The sequence below is a fragment of the Dreissena polymorpha genome, chromosome 14 (genome assembly GCF_020536995.1).
Source record: "Dreissena polymorpha isolate Duluth1 chromosome 14, UMN_Dpol_1.0, whole genome shotgun sequence".
Classification (NCBI taxonomy): domain Eukaryota; kingdom Metazoa; phylum Mollusca; class Bivalvia; order Myida; family Dreissenidae; genus Dreissena; species Dreissena polymorpha.
This window is the reverse complement of record NC_068368.1, coordinates 29633082-29657546: the sequence shown is the minus strand read 5'-3', so window position 1 is coordinate 29657546 and position 24465 is coordinate 29633082. Positions and strand designations below refer to the sequence as shown.

The following is a 24465-nucleotide window of genomic DNA, read 5'->3' as shown; positions in this document are numbered from 1 at the left end:
TACCTATGAAGTTTCATGATCCTAGCCATTAGCGTTCTTGAGTTATCATCCGGAAACCATTTTACTATTTCGGGTCACTGTGACCTTGACCTTTGACCTAGCGACCTGAAAATCAATAGGGGTCATCTGAGAGTCATGATCAATCTACCCATCAAGTTTCATGATCCTAGGAAAAAGCGTTCTTCAGTTATCATCTGGAAACCATTTTACTATTTTGGGTCACCATGAACTTGACCTTTGACCTAGTGACCTCAAAATTGATAGGGGTCATCTGCGAGTCATGATCAATGTACCTATGAAGTTTCATGATCGTAGCCATTAGCGTTCTTGAGTTATCATCCGGAAACCATTTTACTATTTCAGGTCACTGTGACCTTGACCTTTGCTATAGTGACCTGAAAATCAATAGGGGTAAACTGTGAGTCATGATCAATCTACCTATCAAGTTTCATGATCCTAGGCATAAGCGTTCTTGAGTTATCATCCGGAAACCATTTTACTATCTCGGGTCACCGTGACCTTGACCTTTGACCTAGTGACCTGAAAATCAATAGGGGTCATCTGCGAGTCATGATCATTGTACCTATGAAGTTTCATGATCCTAGGCATAAGCGTTCTTGAGTTATCATCCAGAAACCATTTTACTATTTCAGGTCACCGTGACCTTGACCTTTGACCTAGTGACCTGAAAATCAATAGGGGTCATATGCCAGCCATTATCAATCTACCTACGAAGTTTCATGATCCTAGGCATAAGTGTTCTTGAGTTATCATCCGGAAACCATTTTACTATTTCGGGTCACTGTGACCTTGAACTTTGACCTAGTGACCTGAAAAGCAAAAGGGGTCATCTGTGAGTCATGATCAATCTACCTTTCAAGTTTCATGATCCTAGGCCTAAGCGTTTTTTAGTTATCATCCGGAAACCATTTTACTATTTCGGGCCACTGTGACCTTGACATTTGACCTAGTGACCTGAAAATCAATAGGGGTCATCTGCGAGTCATGATCAATCTACCTATCAAGTTTCATGATCCTAGGTCTAAGCGTTCTTGAGTTATCATCCGGAAACCATTTACTATTTCGGGTCACCATGACCTTGACCTTTGACCTAGCGACCTCAAAATCAATAGGGGTCATCTGCGAGTCATGATCAATGTACCTTTTTGAAGTTTCATGATCCTAGGCCCAAGCGTTCTTGAGTTATCATCCTGAAACCACCTGGTGGACGGACCGACAGACCAACAGACCGACAGTTCGACATGTGCAAAGCAATATACCCCTTCTCTTCGAAGGGGGGCATAACAAAAAATTGATCGTACAATAAACGATTACCAAATCAGAAAACAAATTGCAATAGATTCGTTGTAGTTTTATTTTACAGATTCCCTCTGTACTGTGTTCGATTTGAATTAGTATATTGCAACCTTTAGTGCCGTCGTAATATTAGTGAAAAGTATATATGAACTCCGGTTCAGAACGGTGTCTACATAGAAATTTTCTTCCGTCGAAAAAAGTGCTCGAAAATGTCGCCATCAAGTTCTAAACGCGGATGTACTAAGAACATTTCATTAGCGGCGTGTGGGCCTAATATGTTTCAATAAGTAACATATTAAATAATTGGGTAAAGACGTTGTAAACAGTGTTTTATCGGAATTAATATCACACAAATCAGTTCAGCTGTGGCTAAGCAAGAAAAAAGGGAGAAAGGGTAGACTATATCAGGATTTCAAAACCAGAGCTAAGAAGACTGAAACTGAGGAGTGTAAAAAAAAAGAACTTATTACCATATCTGCTTTGTCAATAAACAAATAAATGAATTTATTAATATAAACAAACAAACATTGACAATATGAATACATAATGACTTTAGTTAATTTATTGCAATAAGAATTGCTACAAATTGTCACCGCCGAAAATTAAAGAGCTCATCTTATCCAGAAATAAAGGTAAGTTTTTTTTCAATTTTAAAAAAGTTTTGACAAATTGATTTTAGGGAGAAAAAAAACAAATTGTTTCGAAAAGCTTGCAGTGAAAACTAATTGACATGAAATCTTATCTGTTGCCATGGAGTAATGGAATAAACATTTTCTATGTAAGAAAACTTAGAAGAGATGCTCCTGCTTATTAAGCAACTTTTCACTTGTACCCAAGACATATATTTGTGATTTATTGATTACAAAAAAAAATCTATTAATATGTATTTATAGGCATTGATAACAAAAATTATGGATTCAAACTGCATATTTGTGCAAAATTTTCATATGAAAAGGATCGAGGCTTTAAACTGGCCTTAGTATTGGGTTGATTCCTCATGAGATTAACATAAGCCCTAAATATGTTTTTGCAATCCGCAAATCATTATCCAGGTATCAGTGTTTCAATCTATCATTTCAATCTTAAGACCTTCAACATATTGTTGCATGATTTGTTATTTACCAGGGGTAAATATGTCTGGTCATTTGAATTTTCCGCATTCAGGACATAACAAATCACTTTTCAAACTGGAACATGTACATGAAATTACATAATGCAAATCATTCAAATTAAACTAATAACTTCTGCAACTGCATGTTTGCTTACAATAAACATCAATACAGCCCAACAAAACAAATACAATCTCTCACTGATAAATTGTCTGGGATAAAGCATACTCAGTCCTTGTGAGGTTAGGGTACATGTACCCTGTCTTTAATAAACAGATGCCTAATTTTGTGTAATAATTGATAAAATGTTGGTCCTGGTTTGTACATGTAACTGACCAATGTTATGCTCAATTGGTTATTGTTGGAATGGGTACTACTTTACTGTACCCCAGGTACTCTTAAGTATATTTAAATGTACCCAGTGTACGGAAAATATACTAAAACGTATCCGACCAATTTAGACTGTACCCGAGTTGTATTCTCGCCCAAAATTTGATGTCGTAAATCAGAATACGAAACAAATTCTCTTTGAACAAAACCTGCCTCAACATTCTTTTTGAATATGAGTTTCGATAATATAGAGGCCACTTTACAAAATATTGAAATAAATATTAACATAATTAATTTGGAAAAAAAATCCGCCAACGACCAATTAAGCGTTAGAATTGCCGGGTTCGTTTAAGTATATTTTCTGTACCTCGCGTACATTTAAGTAGTACCCTAGCTGACAATAACCTATCGAACACCAGTAAGGACTACTTAAAGAGTATAAACTCGAACAATTTATCCAGATCAATATGTTAAATATTCAGATTTCTCCGATACATTTTTTTTACTCTTTATGATTGAAAAAAATGTGTGTTTTGCTGTATGCAGCTATAAACACACACAATGTCATGCAAATTACTTTTAATGCAGGTAATTCAGAGCATTGTTCTAGCTAACCAACTTTCTATGAAAAAAATGAATGTTTCCACTTGAAAAAGTGTGTTTATAAAGATATATTACATACTAGTTTATATAAGCAAACTCGTTAATATATACTATGCAGTGCAAAGATAACAGTGAATGATCTTTTATTCCCCACTAAAAAACCCAGATTTTAACTACAAAACTCAGGTTTTATGCCAACCCTGAATTTCCTTAACTGTTTCGAATTACTAAGTTAGTCTATTGTAAATTACCTTGGCTATGTGGTGATCCCGAGCTGATTGAACTGCCACTGTTCACTCTTTCTTTGCCCTGCTCTAGTGACTGCACCTCACGATCATTCTGTCTCTTGCGCCCGATCGTGTAACGCCCAATTTTAATGGCTGCAATTTTTTTAATATATAAAGTGGGATTTGGGTGAAAGTGTGTTTTCTGCTCATTAGTCCACTTTCAGATACAATGTACAATAGTTTGGTGAACTAACGTCTGTATAAACAGTGTAATTAATACAAAAATAATTATGATAAATGCTGTAAAAAGTGCTATGAAAATTCTTCCCAAGGGTATTTAATTGCAGGTAGCCTTGTGCATGAATTCTATGAAGTATATATATGTGCTTCATTAACCATTTGCATGCTGGGATATTTGTCGTCTGCTAAATTGGTGTCTGCTGAATTTCTAAAAAACATAATTTTCTTCACTTTTTTTCAAAGACCACTATCAGAATAGCAAACAGTTTGGATCCTGATCAGACGCCACGTTTTGTTTGCAAAGGCCTTTAAAATTTGGTTCCAGGGCTCAAAGGGTTAAGCTCTGAATGAGTGTAGAAATAATTATAAGGCACATGATGATAATCAAACCCTGGTGATAAAAAAAAAACTAGGAAAATTCTTTAACACATGTTTTTGAAATTGTGGGCAGAATTTGGTTTTAAAGAGCTGCCCATAGACAGCATACTCAACTTTTCTTCAATCTTGATAGAATAATGTATGTTTTATGTCAGCCATCTGATGTAATTACCACAAAATATATTTATAACTATTTACCAATACATTTAGTTCACTTAAATTATGTCTGAAAGCAAGATACCTACACACACAACAAAAGCACAATAACTTCATCCAAACTCAAGTTATTAAGCTGAAAGCATTTCTCTATATTATGTAATAATAAGCATGACCAAACTTGCTACAAATGCAATCCCACTCTAAGTCTCTTCACTCAACTACACATAAAATAACAGCACAAAACATGAGCCCAACTTCAGTATCAGTATTGAGGGGTAATACTTACTCTATTATTTTTTTTTTAATTAAAACTGACCTAGACCCGATTTTCTCCTAATGCAATCTCTCCCTTGACCAGTAGGTGCAATCTACCTACACACAGAATTTCAGCATAATATTTGTATCCATACTGAAGTTCAGCAACAATAACCTTGACCTTGACCCTTAGACCTCAACATGAAACTGATCTTACCATCTTTTGACGTCCCAAGATATATTTATCAATTATGTAGCTAATTCAAGCATTCAATACCATCATGAGGTATTTTTTAACTTAGATATTATTTGACATCTCAACATTCATTTATTAAATCTGTAGCATCAAATACTATATGAAGGTAGTTCTAATCTCTAACTGATCTTACTATTATTTGACATCCCAACATTTATTTATAAAATCTGTTGCTAGTTCTAGCATCAAATACTATCATGGGGTAGTTCTTACAACTAAATTATCTTACCATCTTTTTACATACCAAATTTAATTGATCAACTATATAGCTTATTCTAGCATCAAATACAATCATGAGGTACTTATGAAACCCTATCTGATATTATCATCTTTTGACATCCCAATGTTCATTTATCAATAATACAGCTAGTTCTATCATCAAATAAAATCACAATTTAGACTAGTATTCCATCTGTCTGTATCCGCATCCCCATATCCGCATCCGAAAAAAATAGAACTAGTAGACATGCACTGCACTTATTCCATTCATCCGCATCCGCATCTCCCCACGCGCAATAAGCGTCCGCAAGCGAACGCTCAAGTGAGCATTCTAATGTGGATGCAGACAAGCTACAGACGTCATTAAGCACGATGAGGGAAGCTGTCATCTAAAAAATCAACTGAAAAACTAATCGAATTCGTGAAAAATTACCCGAAATTTTACAACCAACGCAGTTCTGCATATTGGGACTCTGATTTCACTTCAAATGTTTGGAAAAGCATAGCCAAGGCACTAGCAGAAGATGTTTTGTTTATTTACCAATAATAAATGTTGTATTATTTTACAGACAGAATAATGATTTGTACCTTATATCTACTTAAATTCACGCTTGTCCTTCATAACAAGTATCTCAATTATAATTTTCAGTTTCATCCAATTATGTGTTTTCCTAAAAAAGAAAGATATGTTCAACATATGCGGATTAATGGAATATAGCGTCCATATTATGATTTTGTGGATACGGATGCGGATAGATGGAATACTAGCCTTATTCTAACTTCTAACTGACCCCTTACCATCTTTTGACATCCCAACTTTAACGCATTGCTCATAGCGACATTTGGGACAAGTGGTCTTCCTTGGAATGTCAGTGCCCAGACGCCGCTCCTCCAGGGTACATGTGCACTGGAAATTCAGGTTTGACCGCTTCAGAACTCGTCGAAAGAAGGCCTGCAAACAAAAATGAGCAAAGTTCTTGGAAAACAGGTCTTAATACATGTGCGTATATTGTTGTCAAAGATTAGCCTGTGCAGTCTGCTAAGGCAACACAGGGACAACACTTTCTGCTTTGATGGGTTTGTTTGTTTCAAGGAATTCTTTTCTTAGCCAAAACCAGTTAAGGCTGAAAGTGTCATCTTTGATAAGCCTGTGCAGACTGCACAGGCTAATGTTGAATGACACTTTTCACACATGCATTAAGTCCCATTTTCACAGAGTGAGACTCGTATGTCTCATAATTACAAGTAATTAATCTTTTGTGTGAAAGGTCATCTTACAGGTAAGGGCTTTATTCTATCTACAGCTGTTGCCAAGTAATTCAATCCCGTAAAAAAGTCTTTTAATTCATGAAGTTTTCATCCAAAATTAAATCACCCATACAAATGTCATTCCCCTATGAGTTTCAATACAAGAAAGTTATCACCAAATTTGATCTTTACACACTTTTCTTCCCAAATCAAAACTAATCTCGAAAAAAGCTGAGATAAACTTGGTAGACAGAATATCGAAAAAGGGACAAGTCTCACAGAATTACCTAAAACCTGATTATACCATTGCTAACTATTCTGTTCCTTATGTAAACAGACAACAAAAAGTATTAATTATTGGACAGTTGAATGCTATATTTTTAATATAAACTTTATCATTTGCTATCAGTTACTGTTTGTTAAGAGTAAAAATATAATAACTGTAGCATTTGCAACCTAAAATATTTCTGAAGCATGAAGTAACTGCAAGGATGGATATGAGGGTCTTTTTCTTACATGTACCTAGACAGACACAGTACTGGTTATAAAGGAGATGTGTTTTCATTTTTAGAGTTTCAATTATTAAGAATGTACATTGCAGCCTGTGAATTCATGTAAACAGGACTTAACTTAATAATCTGTGATGAATGATGCAAAATGCATGCCTTGAAAAATCCACTCGATAGCTCGAATTCGCAAGTGAATTAAGTTAAAGGTGGGGCAAATAAAGTTTGTTAAATACTTGATTTGGTTGACGGGGCGAGTGCTGTTTTTTCGGGTTGAGAAAAATAAATAAAGTTCCAGAACTCCTGCCACATATGGATACATATTGCAAACTATTTTTGGAACGAACAAAAAATAGGTTTAGTGAACAAAGAAACTGCTCTTTCATTTTGACAATGTAAATGACATCACAGGCTCAGTAAAAATAATTCTCGCAATCGGCTGCACACGTTTCGTATATATCAGCACTCTTAACTAATAGATTAATAATAAAAATATATTGGTCATTCCAGGAAGAATAAAATTTCATTTTAATATAATTATCAATAAAATAAACAAGAGCTGTCACCATAGGATGACTTATGTCCCCTATAGAACCTTGATAGAATTTTTGAGCTCTTTTCAAAACCTTAACGCAGATTTCGAAACCTAAACACCGACTCTAAGTTCAAGGTCAAGGTCACAGGGGTCAAAATGTTTTAGCGCATGGAAAAACCTTGTCCATATACACATGCCTACCAAATATGAAGGTTATATCTTAAGGGACATAGAAGTAATCAGCATTTTTCGAAACCTAAACGCAGATTTTGAAGCCTTAACGCAGAACCTAAGTTCAACGTCAAGGTCACAGGGGTCAAAATGTTTGTGTGAATGGAAAGGCCTTGTCCATATACACATGCATACCAAATATGAAGGTTACATCTCAAGGGACATAGATGTTATGAGCATTTTTGAAAACCTAAACACAAAGTGTGACGGAAAGACGGACGGACAGTCTGATCACTATATGCCCTCCTACCGGGGCCTAAAAATAAATATTAATAAACAAAATAATTCATGATCAGATTGAGAAAAAGTCAGATGACAGTTTAAGTTTAGAAAAAGGTTCTGGTTTACCATTACTATAAATATAGATATATTTTATTTTATTTTAAACGCACGGATTAAAGTGAAGGGCAAGTGGATTGTCAGGCCTACTCCCCCTGCAGGGCAAGTGGATTGTCAGGCCTACTCCCCCTGCAGGGCAAGTGGCTGTGGAAAAAACATTCAAGTCCAAGGTTCTTATGTTAACTCATGGCATGTTTCTGTTCAATTGTGAATGAATTAATCTTCCCTGAATAGCAATACATGTACATTGCCAAATTTTTAAACTAATTGGAAATATTTTGAAAAAGCATTTAAAACCTTATCACCTTGTAGATTTCTCGTCCAGTCCTTAGCGCTACCAAAGTATACTTGGTTCTTTTACTTATGTACCTAAAAGATGTGCCAAGTTATTTATGTCCGTGCAGCGTTGCTCATCAGTATATTCTCACCTTGCAAGCCTCACATGTGTTCACCCCATAGTGGAGACCCCTGGGAGAAGTATCCTCACCACACACACGGCATGGCGGTAATTTGGAGGCTGGAAAACCAAACATAACATGAATGGTATTAACAACAGGCTGACATATTAAACAGAGTTTGCCATCAGTTCTTTCCTGCATATGTTGTGATGGAAATAGGCAGAGGTCTACAATTTAAAGGCCCCTAAATATTGTGCCGGGTCCCTAAATAGTCTAAATAGAAAACTCATATGACCTCCGTACAGGAAGTACTGAAAGAACTTGGGTGGGCTACAATATTTTAAGTTTGTTTCTAAGGTGGCCTTTGGAAACAAACCATGATTTACCAGTGTACATGTAACATATAATTTGTTGTTTTACAGATATTCAATAGAAAAGCATGGTACAGGCACAGTAATGAAGTTTGAAAAAAACCATTCAACAAACATCAATACAAATTAAGCTAAGTCAATCACATCCACAACTACAAAACAATACATATCCAGCGTTTTTTATTGTTCTTAATAAGGTACTGGAAAACAGCATTTTACCAATAAGGATTTTTTTTTACATATTTCCCAATTGAAGTTATCTAAAAACAAGAGCTGTCACCATAGGATGACATATGCCCCCAATAAACGCTTTGATACAAGTTATGAGCATTTTTTGAAACCTAAACGCAGATTTCGAAACCTAAACGCGGACCCTAAGTTCAAGGTCAAGGTCACAGGGGTCAAAATTTGTGTGTGTATGGAAAGACCTTGTCCATAAACACATGCATACCAAATATGAAGGTTATATCTCAAGGGACATAGAAGTAATGAGCATTTTTGGAAACCTAAACACAGATTTTGAAACCTAAACGCGGACCCTAAGTTAAAGGTCAAGGTCACAGGGGTCAAAATTTGTGTGCGTATGGAAAAGTCTTGTCCATATACACATGCATACCAATATGAAGGTTATATCTCAAAGGACATAGAAGTTATGAGCATTTTTCGAAACCTAAACGCAGATTTTGAAACCTTAATGCAGACCCTTAGTCCAAGGTCAAGGTCACAGGGGTTAAATTTTGTGTGAGCATGGTAAGGCCTTTTCCTTTAACACATGCATACCAAATATGAAGGTTACATCTGAAGCGACATAGAAGTTATGAGCATTTTTCAAAACCTAAACACAAAGTGTGACGAACAGACAGACGGACACACGGACGGACGGACAGACAGACGGACAAACAGTGCGATCACTATAAGCGCTCCTTTTTTTTTGGGGGTGGGGGTGATTCTGGGGTGGGGAGTGGGGTTTCATTCGGGTGGCGTCCATTGTGGTATGTCAGGTAAGTGTTGTTTTGTCAAAGTATGAATTAAATCTGATCCTAAATAAATAAGTTATGGCAATTAAAGCAAAATTTATTTGACCTTGAGATTCAAGGTCATTTACAGGTCAAGGTCACATTCAACTTGCCAGGTACAGTACCCTGATGATAATAAGAAAGTATCTGAAGTTTGAAAGCAATAGCCTTGATTCTTTAGAAGTAATGTGGATCTAAAAAACAAAATTTAACAAAATATTCGAAGTGACTAAGTAAAAAAAGGGCCATAATTCCATTAAAATGCCAACCAGAGTTATGCAACTTGTCCTGTACAGTCCCCTTATGATAGTTAGCGAGTGTTCCAAGTCTGAAAGCAGTAGCTATGATACTTTGGGATAAAAATGGACCAAAACACAAAACTTAACCAAATTTTCTATTTTCTAAGTATAAAAGGGGCCATAATTATGTCAAAATGCCAGTCAGAGTTACATAACTTTGCATGCACAGTCTCCATGTGATAGTTAGTAAGTTTTGCAAGTATGGAAGCAATACCTTTGATACTTTAGGAATAAAGTGGACCTAAGCACAAAACTTAAGCGAATTTTCTATTTTCTAAGTGCAAACAGGGGCATAACTCTAAAAATAATGCTGACATAGTTATGCATCTTGACCTACACAATTGTCTTGTTGCCATAAAAAAGTATTCCATGTTTGAGTTAATTATCTTTGATAGTGTTAAAGTTATTTGACTTTATAAAAAACTTTAACCAACGCCGACACCGGCCATTATAAGCCTATGGTACGGAATTTTTTCCCCGATGGTTTTGCTTCAAAAACTTTTTTTCCGATTTTTTGTTTCAATAAGTAGATGCGCGTTATATATAAATGCACGTTTTACACAGTGTTTTACAGTAATACTGAAAACAATTCTCAATTTTGAGGCATTATTTAGCAAAACAACAACAACACTAATTTACCTATTTTAGTCAAAACACCGCAAATTTTCCCAATCCATAGAGACCCGGCATAATTTCCAAAATGGTGAAAAAAAAACACTAAGAATAAGCCTTTAGATAATGAAACAAGAGGCCCATGAGGGCCTGAATCGCTCTACTGATTTAAACACAGTGCAAGTTTGGAAAGAATAAGATGGAAACTGTGTACTTAATCGCTCAAACAAGGAGAATTTTGCTCAAATTCAAGGGAAGATTATTGTGTACTTATTCTCTGATACTGCTCATATTCAATAGGGTTCAAGTCCTCATTGATATAAAGATACTGTGCAAATTAGGAAATAATTGAATGAAAACTATTCAAGGGGAAGTCATTTTGGACTTATTGCTTCGATATCGCTCTTTTTAAACAAGGGCTGCTTGTAAAACATGCATGCCCCCCATATAGGCTGTCAGTTGTAGTTGCAGCCATTGTGTGAATACGTTTTTTGTCACTGTGACCTTGACCTTTGCCCTAGTGACTTGAAAATAAATAGGGGTCATCTGCCAGTCATGATCAATGTACCTATGAAGTTTCATGATCCTAGGCCTTATTATTCTTGAGGTATCATCAGGTAACCATTTTACTGTTTCAAGTCACTGTGACCTTGACCTTTGACATAGTGACCTGAAAATTAATAGGGGTCATCTGCCAGTCATGATCAATGTACCTATGAAGTTTCATGATCCTAGGCGTAAGCATTCTTGAGTTATCATCCGGAAACCATTTTACTATTTCAAGTCACTTTGACCTTGACCTTTGACCTAGTGACCTGAAAATCAATAGGGGTCATCTGCCAGTCATTACCAATGTACCTATGAAGTTTCATGATCCTACGCAAGCATTCTTGAGTTATCATCCTGAAACAATTTTACTGTTTCAACTCACTGTGACCTTGACCTTTGACCTAGTGACCTGAAAATCAATAGGGGTTATCTGCCAGTCATGATCAATGTACCAATGAAGTTTCATGATCCTATGCGTAAGTGTTCTTGAGTTATCATCCGGAAACCATTTTACTGTTTCGAGTCACTGTGACCTTGACCTTTGACCTAGTGACCTGAAAATCAATAGGGGTCATTTGCCAGTCATGATCAATGAACCTATAAAGTTTCATGATCCTAGGCGTTAGCATTCTTGAGATATCATCCGGAAACCATTTTACTATTTCAAGTCATTGTGACCTGACCTTTGACATAGTGACCTGAAAATCAATAGGGGTCATCTGCCAGTCATGATCAATGTACCTATGAAGTTTCATGATCCAAGGTGCATGTATTCTTGAGTTATTATCCTGAAACCATTTTACTGTTAGTCACTGTGACCTTGACCTTTGACCTAGTGACCTGAAAATCAATAGGGGTCATCTGCCAGTCATGATAAATGTTCCTATGAAGTTTCATGATCCTAGGCGTAAGCATTCTTGAGTTATCATCCGGAAACCAAAGGTCGCCGTGGTGTAATGGATATGGTGTCAGCCTTGCGACCGGGAGGTCACTGGTTCGATCCCCACCGTGGGAGCGTTCTTTAAATCTCCCCCAAAGACACCAAGTACTGGTTCTAGGCCCAGAAAACGGACTCGAGAGGGTTTATATAAGCCTAAGGTTTTCGACGCAATCGAGCTAAAATAAATAGGTTTAAACTAAACTCAACCATTTTACTATTTCGAGTCACTGTGACATTGACCTTTGACCTAGTGACCTGAAAATCAATATAGGTCATCTGCCAGTCATGATCAATGTACCATGGAGTTTCATGATCCTAAGCGTAAGCATTCTTGAGTTATCATCCGGAAACCATTTTACTGTTTCGAGTCACTGTGACATTGACCTTTTAACTAGTGACCTGAAAATCAATAGGGGTCATCTGCCAGTCATGATCAATGTACAGTACACTTCACGCGTTTTCCCCAAAAAACGCGCTCCCTCCGCAGGGGTTTTTCTGCTAGCGAGTGTTGACGCGGCGTTGGAGAGCGAGGAGAACTCGATAAAACCCTCGGCGTTACGCCGCGTTCGCTTATTCCCGCGGCGTGTATTACTTTAGCCTAGTCGGTAAATGCAGACAATTTCTGTTCTTATCAGTGACCGCCACGCAACGCTGCGTTAGCAGTGTGCTACTGGGCATGCCAAAAAATAACTGAGGAGCTGCGCCATGAGCGCATGATACGCCCGTCGTTCGCCAATGAAGTAGTAAGGTAATAAATAACCCTTTGAATCATTTTTTTACTTCAGTTGGCAGAAGACAGCTGGAATATTTGTCAAAAAAATATGTTCAACTCACCCATTTGAGTATGTGTGTATGGAATTCCAATGTTCCAGTCAAATCTCATCCAGTTGAATATGTGAATACTTGATAATTTAACATTGTAACATGGTAAATCCGATACGGTAGGACAGTCAATGAAATCACGAAATTTTGACGAACAAAGTCGCATAACTCTGGAACGACAATTCAGAATTCCGTCAAAAATGAAAGGGGATCAGGGTTTATGAATATTAAGATTGTGTTAAAATTTGAAAAAAATCCATCGAAGGATATTTGAGCTACGGTAGGACATTCAATGAAATCACGAAATTTTGACGAACAAAGTCCCATAACTCTGGAACAACAATTCAGAATTCCGTCAAAAACGAAAGGGGATCAGGGTTTATCAATATTAAGATTGTGTTGAAATTTGAAAAAAATCCATCGAAGGATATTTGAGCTACGGTAGGACATTCAATGAAATCACGAAATTTTGACGAACAAAGTCCCATAACTCTGGAACAACAATTCAGAATTCCGTCAAAAACGAAAGGGGATCAGGGTTTATCAATATTAAGATTGTGTTGAAATTTGAAAAAAATCCATCGAAGGATATTTGAGCTACGGTAGGACATTCAATGAAATCACGAAATTTTGACGAACAAAGTCCCATAACTCTGGAACGACAATTCAGAATTCCGTCAAAAACGAAAGGGGATCAGGGTTTATCAATATTAAGATTGTGTTGAAATTTGAAAAAAATCCATCGAAGGATATTTGAGCTACAGTAGGACATTCAATGAAATCACGAAATTTTGACGAACAAAGTCCCATAACTCTGGAACGACAATTCAGAATTCCGTCAAAAACGAAAGGGGATCAGGGTTTATCAATATTAAGATTGTGTTGAAATTTGAAAAAAATCCATCGAAGGATATTTGAGCTACAGTAGGACATTCAATGAAATCACGAATTTTGACGAACAAAGTCCCATAACTCTGGAACGACAATTCAGAATTCCGTCAAAAACGAAAGGGGATCAGGGTTTATCAATATTAAGATTGTGTTAAAATTTGAAGAAAATCTGTCAAAGGATATTTGACGTAGCGTACGACATTAACAGACGGACGGACGGACAGACGGACGGACAGACGCGGGGTATACCATAATACGTCCCGTCATAGACGGGCGTATAAAAACATTGTTATAATACATTGTTTAAATACTGTAGTACATAGTATAAAAAAGATAATTGTATACAAAATTAATATATGTTTTAATTCACAGGTACGTCTACAATATGAATTAATATGCCAGGTGATCTTTTAAAGTTTCGTTTTGTAATATGTTGCATATTACAGTTTCAACAGTTGTTTAAAAGCTTTTTTGTGTGTTCATTTATGACGTTCTGTTTGTTCTCGATTTGTTTAACTTACGCATACACGTACGTATAATACACAATGACAATGTACCGTGTTTTGAGCGTAAATTATACAGTAATAACACATTTAACACATGATAACAAATATATTAATGGGAATGGCATACGGTTAGTTTTAGTAAGTCGTTAAATTGCTATAACATATACGACTGACATGGATTTTATTCATGTCTAGCAACATACATGTACGTTGTACTTAGTACAAGCGTTTTAATATATAATTATTTTGTTATTCTTTTTTAGGGCAGCCATCAGTTCTCTGAGAAGAGACATTCAAAATGAATGTTGTTGTATTTCTCTTGTCTATACAATTATTGGTTACATGTAGCTTACATGGGCACACAACGCATTTGTAATCATCAATGTGGTTAATAAAGCAATACATAAATTAAGTAGTAGTATTGGTTAATTTACCCTCGGAAACTTCGGTTAAAAAAACGTTTTCCGAACACACTGCTTAACATATATACTCTGCTGTAAAAGGCAGTTAAAAGCCGGGTGGTCAGCCCTATTTTACGTGGCTGACCATATATACATAAGGAGACTTTGCAGTGGGTTCGGTGCTTTAATAAAAATCTAATTTTTTAAAAATAACTTTACATTTAACTGTTATAAACCGTTATAAAGGCTAATAAACTCATCCGAAAAATCTGTTCTTGTCTAACATCGCTAAGAAAGCACCTTTACTATTGGTCGATAGACTTTTACACGATGGCGCTGATTGCAAAATTAAGAAGATGAATAAAACATTTTTAAACTTTGGTGGCCTACGGAATTATCACTTCTTTTTATGTTTGTTGTACAGTTTGGTATTCGTCACAATAGTTTTAACTGTTCACGAATTGCTGACGCATGCAATTAATATGCAATTTGGTTGACGTTTTGCTTTACAACAGCATTGTTTGTGAGAAAAACACAACAACTTAATTATCACCTTTTAATTTCAAACGATAATCGGCAGAAAGGCGTAACATCATCGACATGAATCTAATTATTTAATTATTATTCTTTCGTTCAGATCGATAGTCGGTAGAATGTGATCAGCTTAGAAATAATTTATTTACTGTTACGCTTCTTTTCATTTGTTTATCTTTAAATACGATGTTTGCCATCAGCCGTTATTTTGTTGGCAGACGACAAAATCAACTGTGTATTCCAAGAATACAGTGTCTGCGCATGAATGACCCAATATTATGTGTGAGCGAACTCAATGTTGATTGGCCAGCTACCACGTGCGCTTCTATAACAATAAGGTCAAGCGATGTCTCATGTTCTGTGCAGACTGGTTTTCGTGTATTGTTCAAATTGCGAACACTTTCATTGAAACAAAGAGAAAAATATAGAAAACCAGTCTGGTTTTAAATGGCGGATATTTTCGATGCAATTTTACGAGATTTTAACATTTTGCAAATCAAATTTTTCTTGAGCCAAATTCTCAATATTTTCGCAAATGGCTCAAATGGCGAACGACAGCGCGAGCCCTGGCAGTTTGTTACTTGTCAATTGTCGCTGCTTAATTGGAGTAGGATTAAACTGTCATGCATAGCACCTCGTTGTTTTTAGCTTAATTGGAGTAGGGTCAAACTGTCATGCATAGCACCTCGTTGTTTTTATTACAATTAAACCCAATTACACTAGACAGGATGGGTATCACTTATTGGACTGTTTGTTGCCATTTTGGTATATTGCACATTCGGATTATCCCGCTATTTTGGAACTAAACATTGAATGTAAAAGACTCATTAATGACGTAATTTTACTTGTTTTGTAAACCGTTTCAAACAAAGACAAAAACAAACACATTTTCAACATTTATTTCATTATAATACAACTATCGATAGCAATAAGCGACCACTATCTTGAAGACCACCATGGTGTGAATGCCTGATAAAATCAATAATTAGCCAATAAATCGCTGATAAGGTGTCATAAACAACACTGGGACACACGAGAAGTAGAATTGGATTGTTAATTGGGGGCAATAAAGGGATTAGCGGTGGTAAGTGTTAGCGAAACAGAGCTTGAATAGCGAGTTTTATTGGGAACCTATAGACCTTACATCGTTTTTTACGAATGTCGAGACAAATCGTCTCACATCGGGACGCCGGAACAAAGGGCCCAAAAGCGGAACTGTCCCGCCGAGATCGGGACGTCTGGCATGTATGCCATTGTGTGTGTTAAATAATCCAACTATATTCACTTATTAAAACGGAACCAAAAATAGTAAATAACTCTAGAGCGTATACTATTATTAAAATAAATCCAAAGAGCATGAGACACGATATACGAATGAGGCTGGGTTGGTGAGTTGTTCTTTTTTATACATATTCATGTCCTTCCTAAGAATTATTGTAAAACAGCCACATATTGGCAGGACAGGGACCAGTGTAACATGTGTAATATCAACTTTGTAATAATACCCGACACGATGTCTACTTGTTGTTAACTCGTGTCATAAACGGTCCATTCTGGCGTGTGAGAGGGGTGACAGACATGTCCTTCCAAAAAATTATTGTAAAAACACAGCGATATATAAGCAGGACAGGGGCCAGTGTGACATGTGTAATGTCAACTTGGTAATAATACCCAACATGATGTATGTTAGAAAGGGGAGACAGACAATCAGGCAACTTTTTTTTTTCTCCTTATTTTTTATTTCTTATCGTACAATTATGGCTCTAGGAGAAGTGCCCCCCCGGAGAACTGCCCCCCCCCCAAAGATTTTTCACTGGGCGGAGAACTGCCCCCTCACTGTTTTTGTATAGGGCGGAGAACTGCCCCCCTGCTGATTAATAAGGGGCGGAGAACTGCCCCCCTGTCAGAATTGATGACCCGGAGAAGTGCCCCCTAATTAAAGAAATAGCGGTGATATATAAAGCGAGTATTATAATGACAATAACGCCAGTAACTTTCTTGCTATTATGTATGGAAATTGAGTGAAATTTCAAAAGTAATATAAAGTTGTAGAAGTAATAAAAGTTATAAAACGGCATAAAATACCTACTTCGGCATGGACGTCGTCACGTCGCCAACTTGATAATCACGTGATTTTCGTCAATGTGAACAAAGAAAAACAAATAACTTTTTGCTAATAAAAAGTTTTCGCGGCTGAATTATTTGATTTTTTCCCCGTAAAAAAAACCAAACAATTAGCATGCAATTTAATCCATCCTTATGCCAGCTGAAAACAATAATTTATTTGTTTGTTTTCGCCAATTACGGATTTGGGCGGTTCAATATAATAAACCCGTATGCGGCTTTATTCAAAGCTAACAAGTTCTTAACAATTAAGGTCGGTCCGGTCTACCAATTAAAAGAGTAAAAGATCGCGGTACTTATCGTTAACGGTAACAAGTTCTCTACCTGCCTTATTAGCTGCTAATTAAAGCAACTGTTACCGATTTTGTTTGTTTGGCATGTCGACATGATCTGCTCAAAATGAAAACTGCGGACGACTCGACGGTCTGGCGATGCTACCGACGGATAAGGTGCTAGAAGACATGAATTAACTAAACAACATAAATAAATTGCTTATAAATTCAACTTCACTTCACTTTTTTCTTCAAGTCAGCTAAATTATTGCCTTTGCCTTGCCTATTAATTTACTTTTTTATATGTCAATTAACGTTTTTTCCATGGGTCAATACTATCTTTATAATGTAAATTAATTCCGATGTAACTTTTCCTCCATAAGTACCGAGTTGCACGTCTATATTTAGTTGCAACACATTGCCAGTATTAACACGCACGCGTTTCCTGTGTGGATCTCGACTATGTTTCGCGCTCTTATTAAAACACGACTTTTACAAGGCATTAATGTATAGTGAGTGGTGCAGATGCGTACCAAGGGCCTTAAACAGTATTATCACATGCCTCTAGACAATTTGTGTTATTCAGTTCGATAAATGGTAATATACTTGTACTGAAATTAAATTGTTACCGGATAAAATGTGTACGGCGATAACGTAAAATTACCCGTAAGTATTGTTTTCACTACGTAACTAATAACTAATATGACACCGGGGGGCAGTTCTCCGCCCCTACAGATTTGATGGGGGGGGGGGGGCAGATATCCGCCTACTAAATTCTGACAGGGGGGCAGTTCTCCGCCCCTACCGATTTGATGGGGGGGGGGCACCTCTCCGCCACCTTTAAAATAAGGGGGCAGTTCTCCGGGGGGCAGTTCTCCGGGGGGGCACTTCTCCGGATCCCTACAATTATACACATGTATTATGTAGAACAAATATAACTTTGCAATAATGCGTGTTTATACAAACATGTATGTTGAATTATGCAAAAAAGGCATTCGATATAATGAAGAGGAATACCTGAAATGAAAAAGACATTTGTATGAAATTTAGTAAACTTATTATGTGAAACGACGCAACTGTTTTCTATGTGTCACAAGTTTTGTAAATTCTACAATTTTAAGAAGAAAGTTATATATGAATATACCATTAAGTACTTGTACTTTATAAATACTTTAAATACATGCATGTTGAACACGGTGTGTATAAAACAACGCAAATAACCGTTAGTAATAAAGAGAACAAGAATAATATACAAACAAACATACAACAGAAGCCCATAGAAAATAAACGTAACTCGACGCAACTAGAATACAACAGTTACTGTGAATATTTAATGCAACTATCAACTCAATAATTACCACCTTCTTTTAGCAATCAATGGAATAACCTACCTAAAAAGAGAAAATAAATGCATTAGTAAGCAGAGAATTGACTTTGTTCCAACAATTAAAACCATTCATTATGCATTCGTTGAATGTGTTTACTGGAGTAAGTTATGCCTTCAGAAAGAAAGCGGCTTTCCTTTGATAACGTCAAACTGTAAATTCACACAGATTTGCGAGACTTTTAATGGATCGCAACTTTTAATAGGGTCATTTGTTTACATGTTCAGTATAGAAAATCACCTGCTTACATGAAAACTTTGGATTAAATTATCAAAATAAAAACAATGTTGCAAACTGTGTTTATATTAATTGGTAAGTATTAGTTAAAAGACGACGTTTTGTTTGTCGTAAATCAACGAGTTTTCTATACAACAACAACTTCTTCTACAACCACGTCAGAATCGATCTATCTTGGTTGGGGTTTTTTAATTGTAAATATTATACTACATGTACATGTATGTACTTGTAATAAATGTAATTTTATTTGAAAATCAGGAAGTCAAACGTAAAACGCGGAGTTTCCTCCGCGTTGCCAACGCCGAGGGCCGCCGCGTCGGCTTATCAGTTTTGCCGATCGTTAACCGCCGCGTCCAAAATCATGCAAACGCCGCGTATCGCAGGATTTTCTTAATCTCCCTCCAGGTCAATCCCCACGGAGTAGCGAGGGAAATTGGGGGAAACGCGTGGAGTGTACTGTACCTATGGAGTTTCATGATCCTAGGCGTAAGCATTCTTGAGTTATCATCCAGAAATCATTTTACTGTTTCGAGTCACTGTGACTTTGACCTAGTGACCTGAAAATCAATAGGGGTCATCTGCTAGTCATGATCAATGTACCTATAAAGTTTCATGATCCTAGGCCTTAGCGTTCTTGAGTTATCATCCGGAAACCATCTGGTGGACGGACGGACTTACATGTGCAAAACAATGTACCCCCTCTTTTTCGAAGGCGGGCATAAAAAGGGTTTGAGTCCTCATTGATACAAAGACTGTGCAAGTTTGCCAAGAATTGGATGAAAATTATGGACTTAAAAAAACTGAATTATTATTTTTTTCTCAAATTCAAGGGGAGATAATTCTGGACTTATAACTCCAAATTACTCATTTTAATAGGGTTTGACTCAACATTCAGATAAAGACACTGTGCAAGTTGGGAAATAATTGGACTTTATTGCGTAAACAAGCCTTATTTCACAATTTTCTCAAATTCAAGGGGAGATAATTCTGGACTTTTAACTCTGATGTAACCCATTTTCAATAGGGTTCGAGTCCTCATTCATATAAAGACACTGAACAAGTTTGAAAAGAATCGGATGAAAACTGTGGACTTTATCACGTAAACAAGAAAAAGTCTAATGCATGCACGCACGGACGACAGAAACCACGCCATGACATAAGCTCTTCAGGCCTTCGGCCAGTACATGTGTAGAGCTAAAAACATATAATTAAACTTATAATAGACAAACCTGTCCAGGATTTCTGTTTTTTAGAATCCTCAGTAGCCAGTGAAGATTCTGGCGATCCATTGGTCATTTTGAACCCGACCAGTTCAATACGATTGGATGGATTGGTCCCAGGTACCTCAGTACTTGACTTTGAATTCAACTTTCTATCATTGTCCTTCAGTCCTTTAGAAGCCGATGCATTTTTCGAGTCTTCAACTTTTGAAGTTTCTGATATTTTTTTTGATCCCACATATATGGCAGTGGTGTAAGGGGGTTTATTTGTAGTTTGTGCTGCAAAACTCAGTGAGACTTTGGAAGGCAGAATGACCTTCTTGACACTGGTGCCGCCAGCTTCCATGCTGCTAGTTTTGCTTTCCTTAGGTTCAGATTTCAACATTAGATTGTAAAAAATTATTCACACTGAAAGATTAAACTACTCCCAGACAATCTTGTTACTTCCAATGGGTAAACACTGGGCACCTGAAATGAGAGAAAATAAAATTAAATACCAGGTACTTTCTTATGCTTAAGTCTTAAATATAAACGTGTTCACTACTGCTTAACAGAAATTGAAAAATTCAAAACAAAAAAAACATTAATCTGAAAGGTACATGTATGAGCTCAGATCAGAAAAATTAGCAAAGTTTTATAAACTTTCGTACCAATTGTTTCAAAACTGTGAAGGCAAAGTGAGCTTCCTATTGCAGCCAGATACATATTATAGACATACACGTATTAAAGGAAATATAATAAGCATAAGTGTTATTATTCCATTGAACACTGGGTTTACCATGAAACTGACATGAATCATTAAGAGGAAAATCATGACAATGTTGTACTTAAATTCGAGTGCATGAATCATATGACACCATTATACACACATATTCAAACTACACTTGATTTAAGTGATTTAAGATGAAGCTTGTATTTATTTAAAACATCAAGTAGAGGGGAATAGTCTGAACGGTCAATGACTTGAGCATGGATAAAGTCATGTGACCAAACAAATGATTGTTACGTATTGATAATGATGTACATGTAGATGTGTTTCCTGTTTAAAGGGACCTTTTCACATTTGGGTCAATGACAAAAAATTTAAAATAATTATTTCAGATTCGCAAATTTTCGTTTTAGTTATGATACTTGTGAGGAAACAGTAATGCTGAACATTTACCATGCTCTCAAATATCAATTATATGCATCTTTTCATGATTTTAAAACCTGAAAATTATACAGCGTTGCAATGCCAAACAATTGAATAATTTGGATAGTTTTGTTATTGTCTTTATTGTCGTTATATTTTGTGACACTTCGTGGATATTATATATAAGAAGTATAAAATACATCACTCATTGTATGAGCATGGATTGCCAAGTGGTCTAAGCGTTAGACTTTTACTTCAGAGATAAGTGGTTTGAGCCCATTTGAGGGTTAATTTTTTTCTGCCTATACTTTTATTCTTGTTTTTTTACTGGAGCTTTTTAGATCAAATGTTTACATTTATCAATATGAAGCATTTAATGACAAACTTCAATACATGCAAAAATCTGCCAAAAATTCCCTTTAAATTGTAAATTAAATAAATAAAACATCAGATCAAATCTAAAATCTACACAATAATAATTATGTTCTTTGAAATTGTTTTCCCTTCATGGGTCACTATTTTTAGAAAGACACATTGTTTAATAATCCAGTGATGTGCATTTTATTTAAGCTTACAAAATTGATGAACAGAATTTTGGTGTCCCCTCAACTGTAACACACAAACAAGTTTAACATTTATTGCGGAAGCCCGAACGCATGCTAGCAGTTGTTTGAAATTGATACCCCACACATTTATTTTCTATGGATTAACAAGATGGTATAATTACTTGTTAATATCTTGTTCAATTGCTCAATTCAAATGATTTTAACAAGTGAATGGAAGGTCTTTTACAGAAGATAACAAAACACTTGAAGTTGGATTGAAATGTCAAGGTTATGTATACAATATTTTTATGGTTTGAGACTTTGAGTATGCACAAATTCTTACTGTACATAATTACACACTTAAAACATGCAGGCTATGTTTATTATGATATTTAGATTTTGAAAGAGGTATGACAAAAGCAACTAGTGCAAATTATAACATGTTTATTTAAGAATTTAACAAAAGTTTCAAGTCAATTTATGTTTTTTCATTTGGAAAAGGCTAAATATAATATACACTACTGATATAAAAGAGAATAACATGCAACCATAAGTCTATATAAATTTTGTTTCGAGGTCATTTGTCATGTACTTTCTAGCGCGTAGCGAAAACATTCAAGTAATGGCATAAGTGTGATAATGCAGTAGGATAATGCGCTGAGATATACTGCCATACACAAATTGTCCTTGATGACAGTCATGTGAATGTGCTTGAATGACCAGCACTCTCCCAAAAACTTTGTATAGCTGCCAAAGGAATTGGAAAACATTCCATAGGATGCAAATTGCCAGAAAAGTTCACTAATTGCACAGCAGATAGGTAGCATTGGTAAACAGGGTTTTTTAGCATAGTTGCGGTTACGCAACTATGCTTATGTTAGAGCTACATTTCGAAAACCGACATGGAACGGTTGACCATTATGTAGCAAGTTACCTGATCAAAAATCAGACGAAATATCTACATGTATTTAATATAGTATATAGTAATTCTAACATTTTTTTTATTTAGAAACCTTTTTCTAATGTTTTCTTCCAAGAATATTGCTGACACCGTTTTTAGTAATTTTTCTAAGACTGTTTTACATGAAAAAACCTTCTAAGAAACTAAAACAAATTTCGTTCGTAAAACAATTCTGTTCTGGTTGATAGTGATCTCACAACTACTTTCTATTTCCTTTGTTTACTGTTCTGTGAGAGGTCAAATTCATTAGGCCCTGGTTTAAGGATATGAAGAATTTCATTGGTTAATTATAAATAGAAATTAACATATTATCAACAGGAAGTGGGGCATAAAGCACTTTCATTCTTTCATGTGTAAAAAAAATAGCGGAGTACGATGAATGTTTTCTGATTTATGACATGGATTCTGACCTGCCTTTCTATGGATTTAATGAAGTGCAGTTTGAAAGTAATAGAGATGTGTTAATTGAAATTAAAATGATTTACTTTGTGCCAAAAATTAACATTACGAGTAGAGCTAACGGTTTATATGTGGCATCGATTTTAATGGATTCGCGCAAATTCTGGACGAGTGTTGTGTCTGTAAAATATTAAATGGAATGCCGTAAATGTATCAAGTCGGAAAAGAAAACGGATGGTTGCATAATGGTTTGCGTGAAATAATGTAATTCTACGTATTTATTTTCATAGTTATGTCATTTTGTAACCATTCACTTTCGTCACGATTTGGAATTCCCGTTTCTAAAAATAGAACATTTTGGTAGCATGGACCAACAAGGGAGGCGACTCGTGATGTCAGAAATTGTAAAGGTTACAATGAACTAAATAATCGAGTCATGAATAATCGAAACAATAAACTAAATAATCGAGTCATGAATAATCGAGTCATGAAGGTACTCTCTAATTACCAGGGACCATACTGTATAGGTCCCTGTCTAAACAAATCATCATATTTTCTTTGAAGGCATGTTTTTCACTAAATTAGACTGTTGTTCTGGTTTTATCGTTTGGAGATATTCATAGGGTAAGCATAGGTGTTCACTATTAAATACCTGAAATAGGATAAAGTTAGAGATTAAAGTAAAAAATGGTCCTGCAAAAGGTTACAATCCACCAGAAAACGGCCGAAAAAAGAAGGTGCAAAAACAATCGATTTTGATTTGAGTCGAATTCTTTTTTGGTTTGAACATGACATATCTTTTTATTGCTTAAATCGATTCAGCTAAGAATGCCCGTCAAGAAAAGGTATGGTTATGGGGGTCTCTACGGCAAAATGTTGTATTTATTTTCGCTCAAATT

General features: G+C 35.9%; 1 protein-coding gene across 4 annotated transcripts in view; it reads right to left on the bottom strand.

The window, feature by feature from the left end:
• Nucleotides 1-24465, bottom strand: part of LOC127857763 (uncharacterized) — a 52757-nt gene that overhangs the window by 10449 nt on the left and 17843 nt on the right. For 3 of the 4 annotated variants that reach the window (XM_052394421.1, XM_052394419.1, XM_052394420.1), the window contains exons 2-5: nt 20539-20997; nt 8381-8469; nt 5892-6045; nt 3611-3739 (exon numbers count right to left, since the gene is read on the bottom strand). In XM_052394421.1, the coding sequence (XP_052250381.1) occupies nt 3611-3739; nt 5892-6045; nt 8381-8469; nt 20539-20914 (748 nt within the window). In that variant the 5' untranslated portion in view covers nt 20915-20997. Of the gene's footprint in view, nt 1-3610; nt 3740-5891; nt 6046-8380; nt 8470-20538; nt 20998-21179; nt 21259-24465 lie in introns of those variants that run through there. The other variant, XM_052394422.1, reaches the window with a different exon arrangement.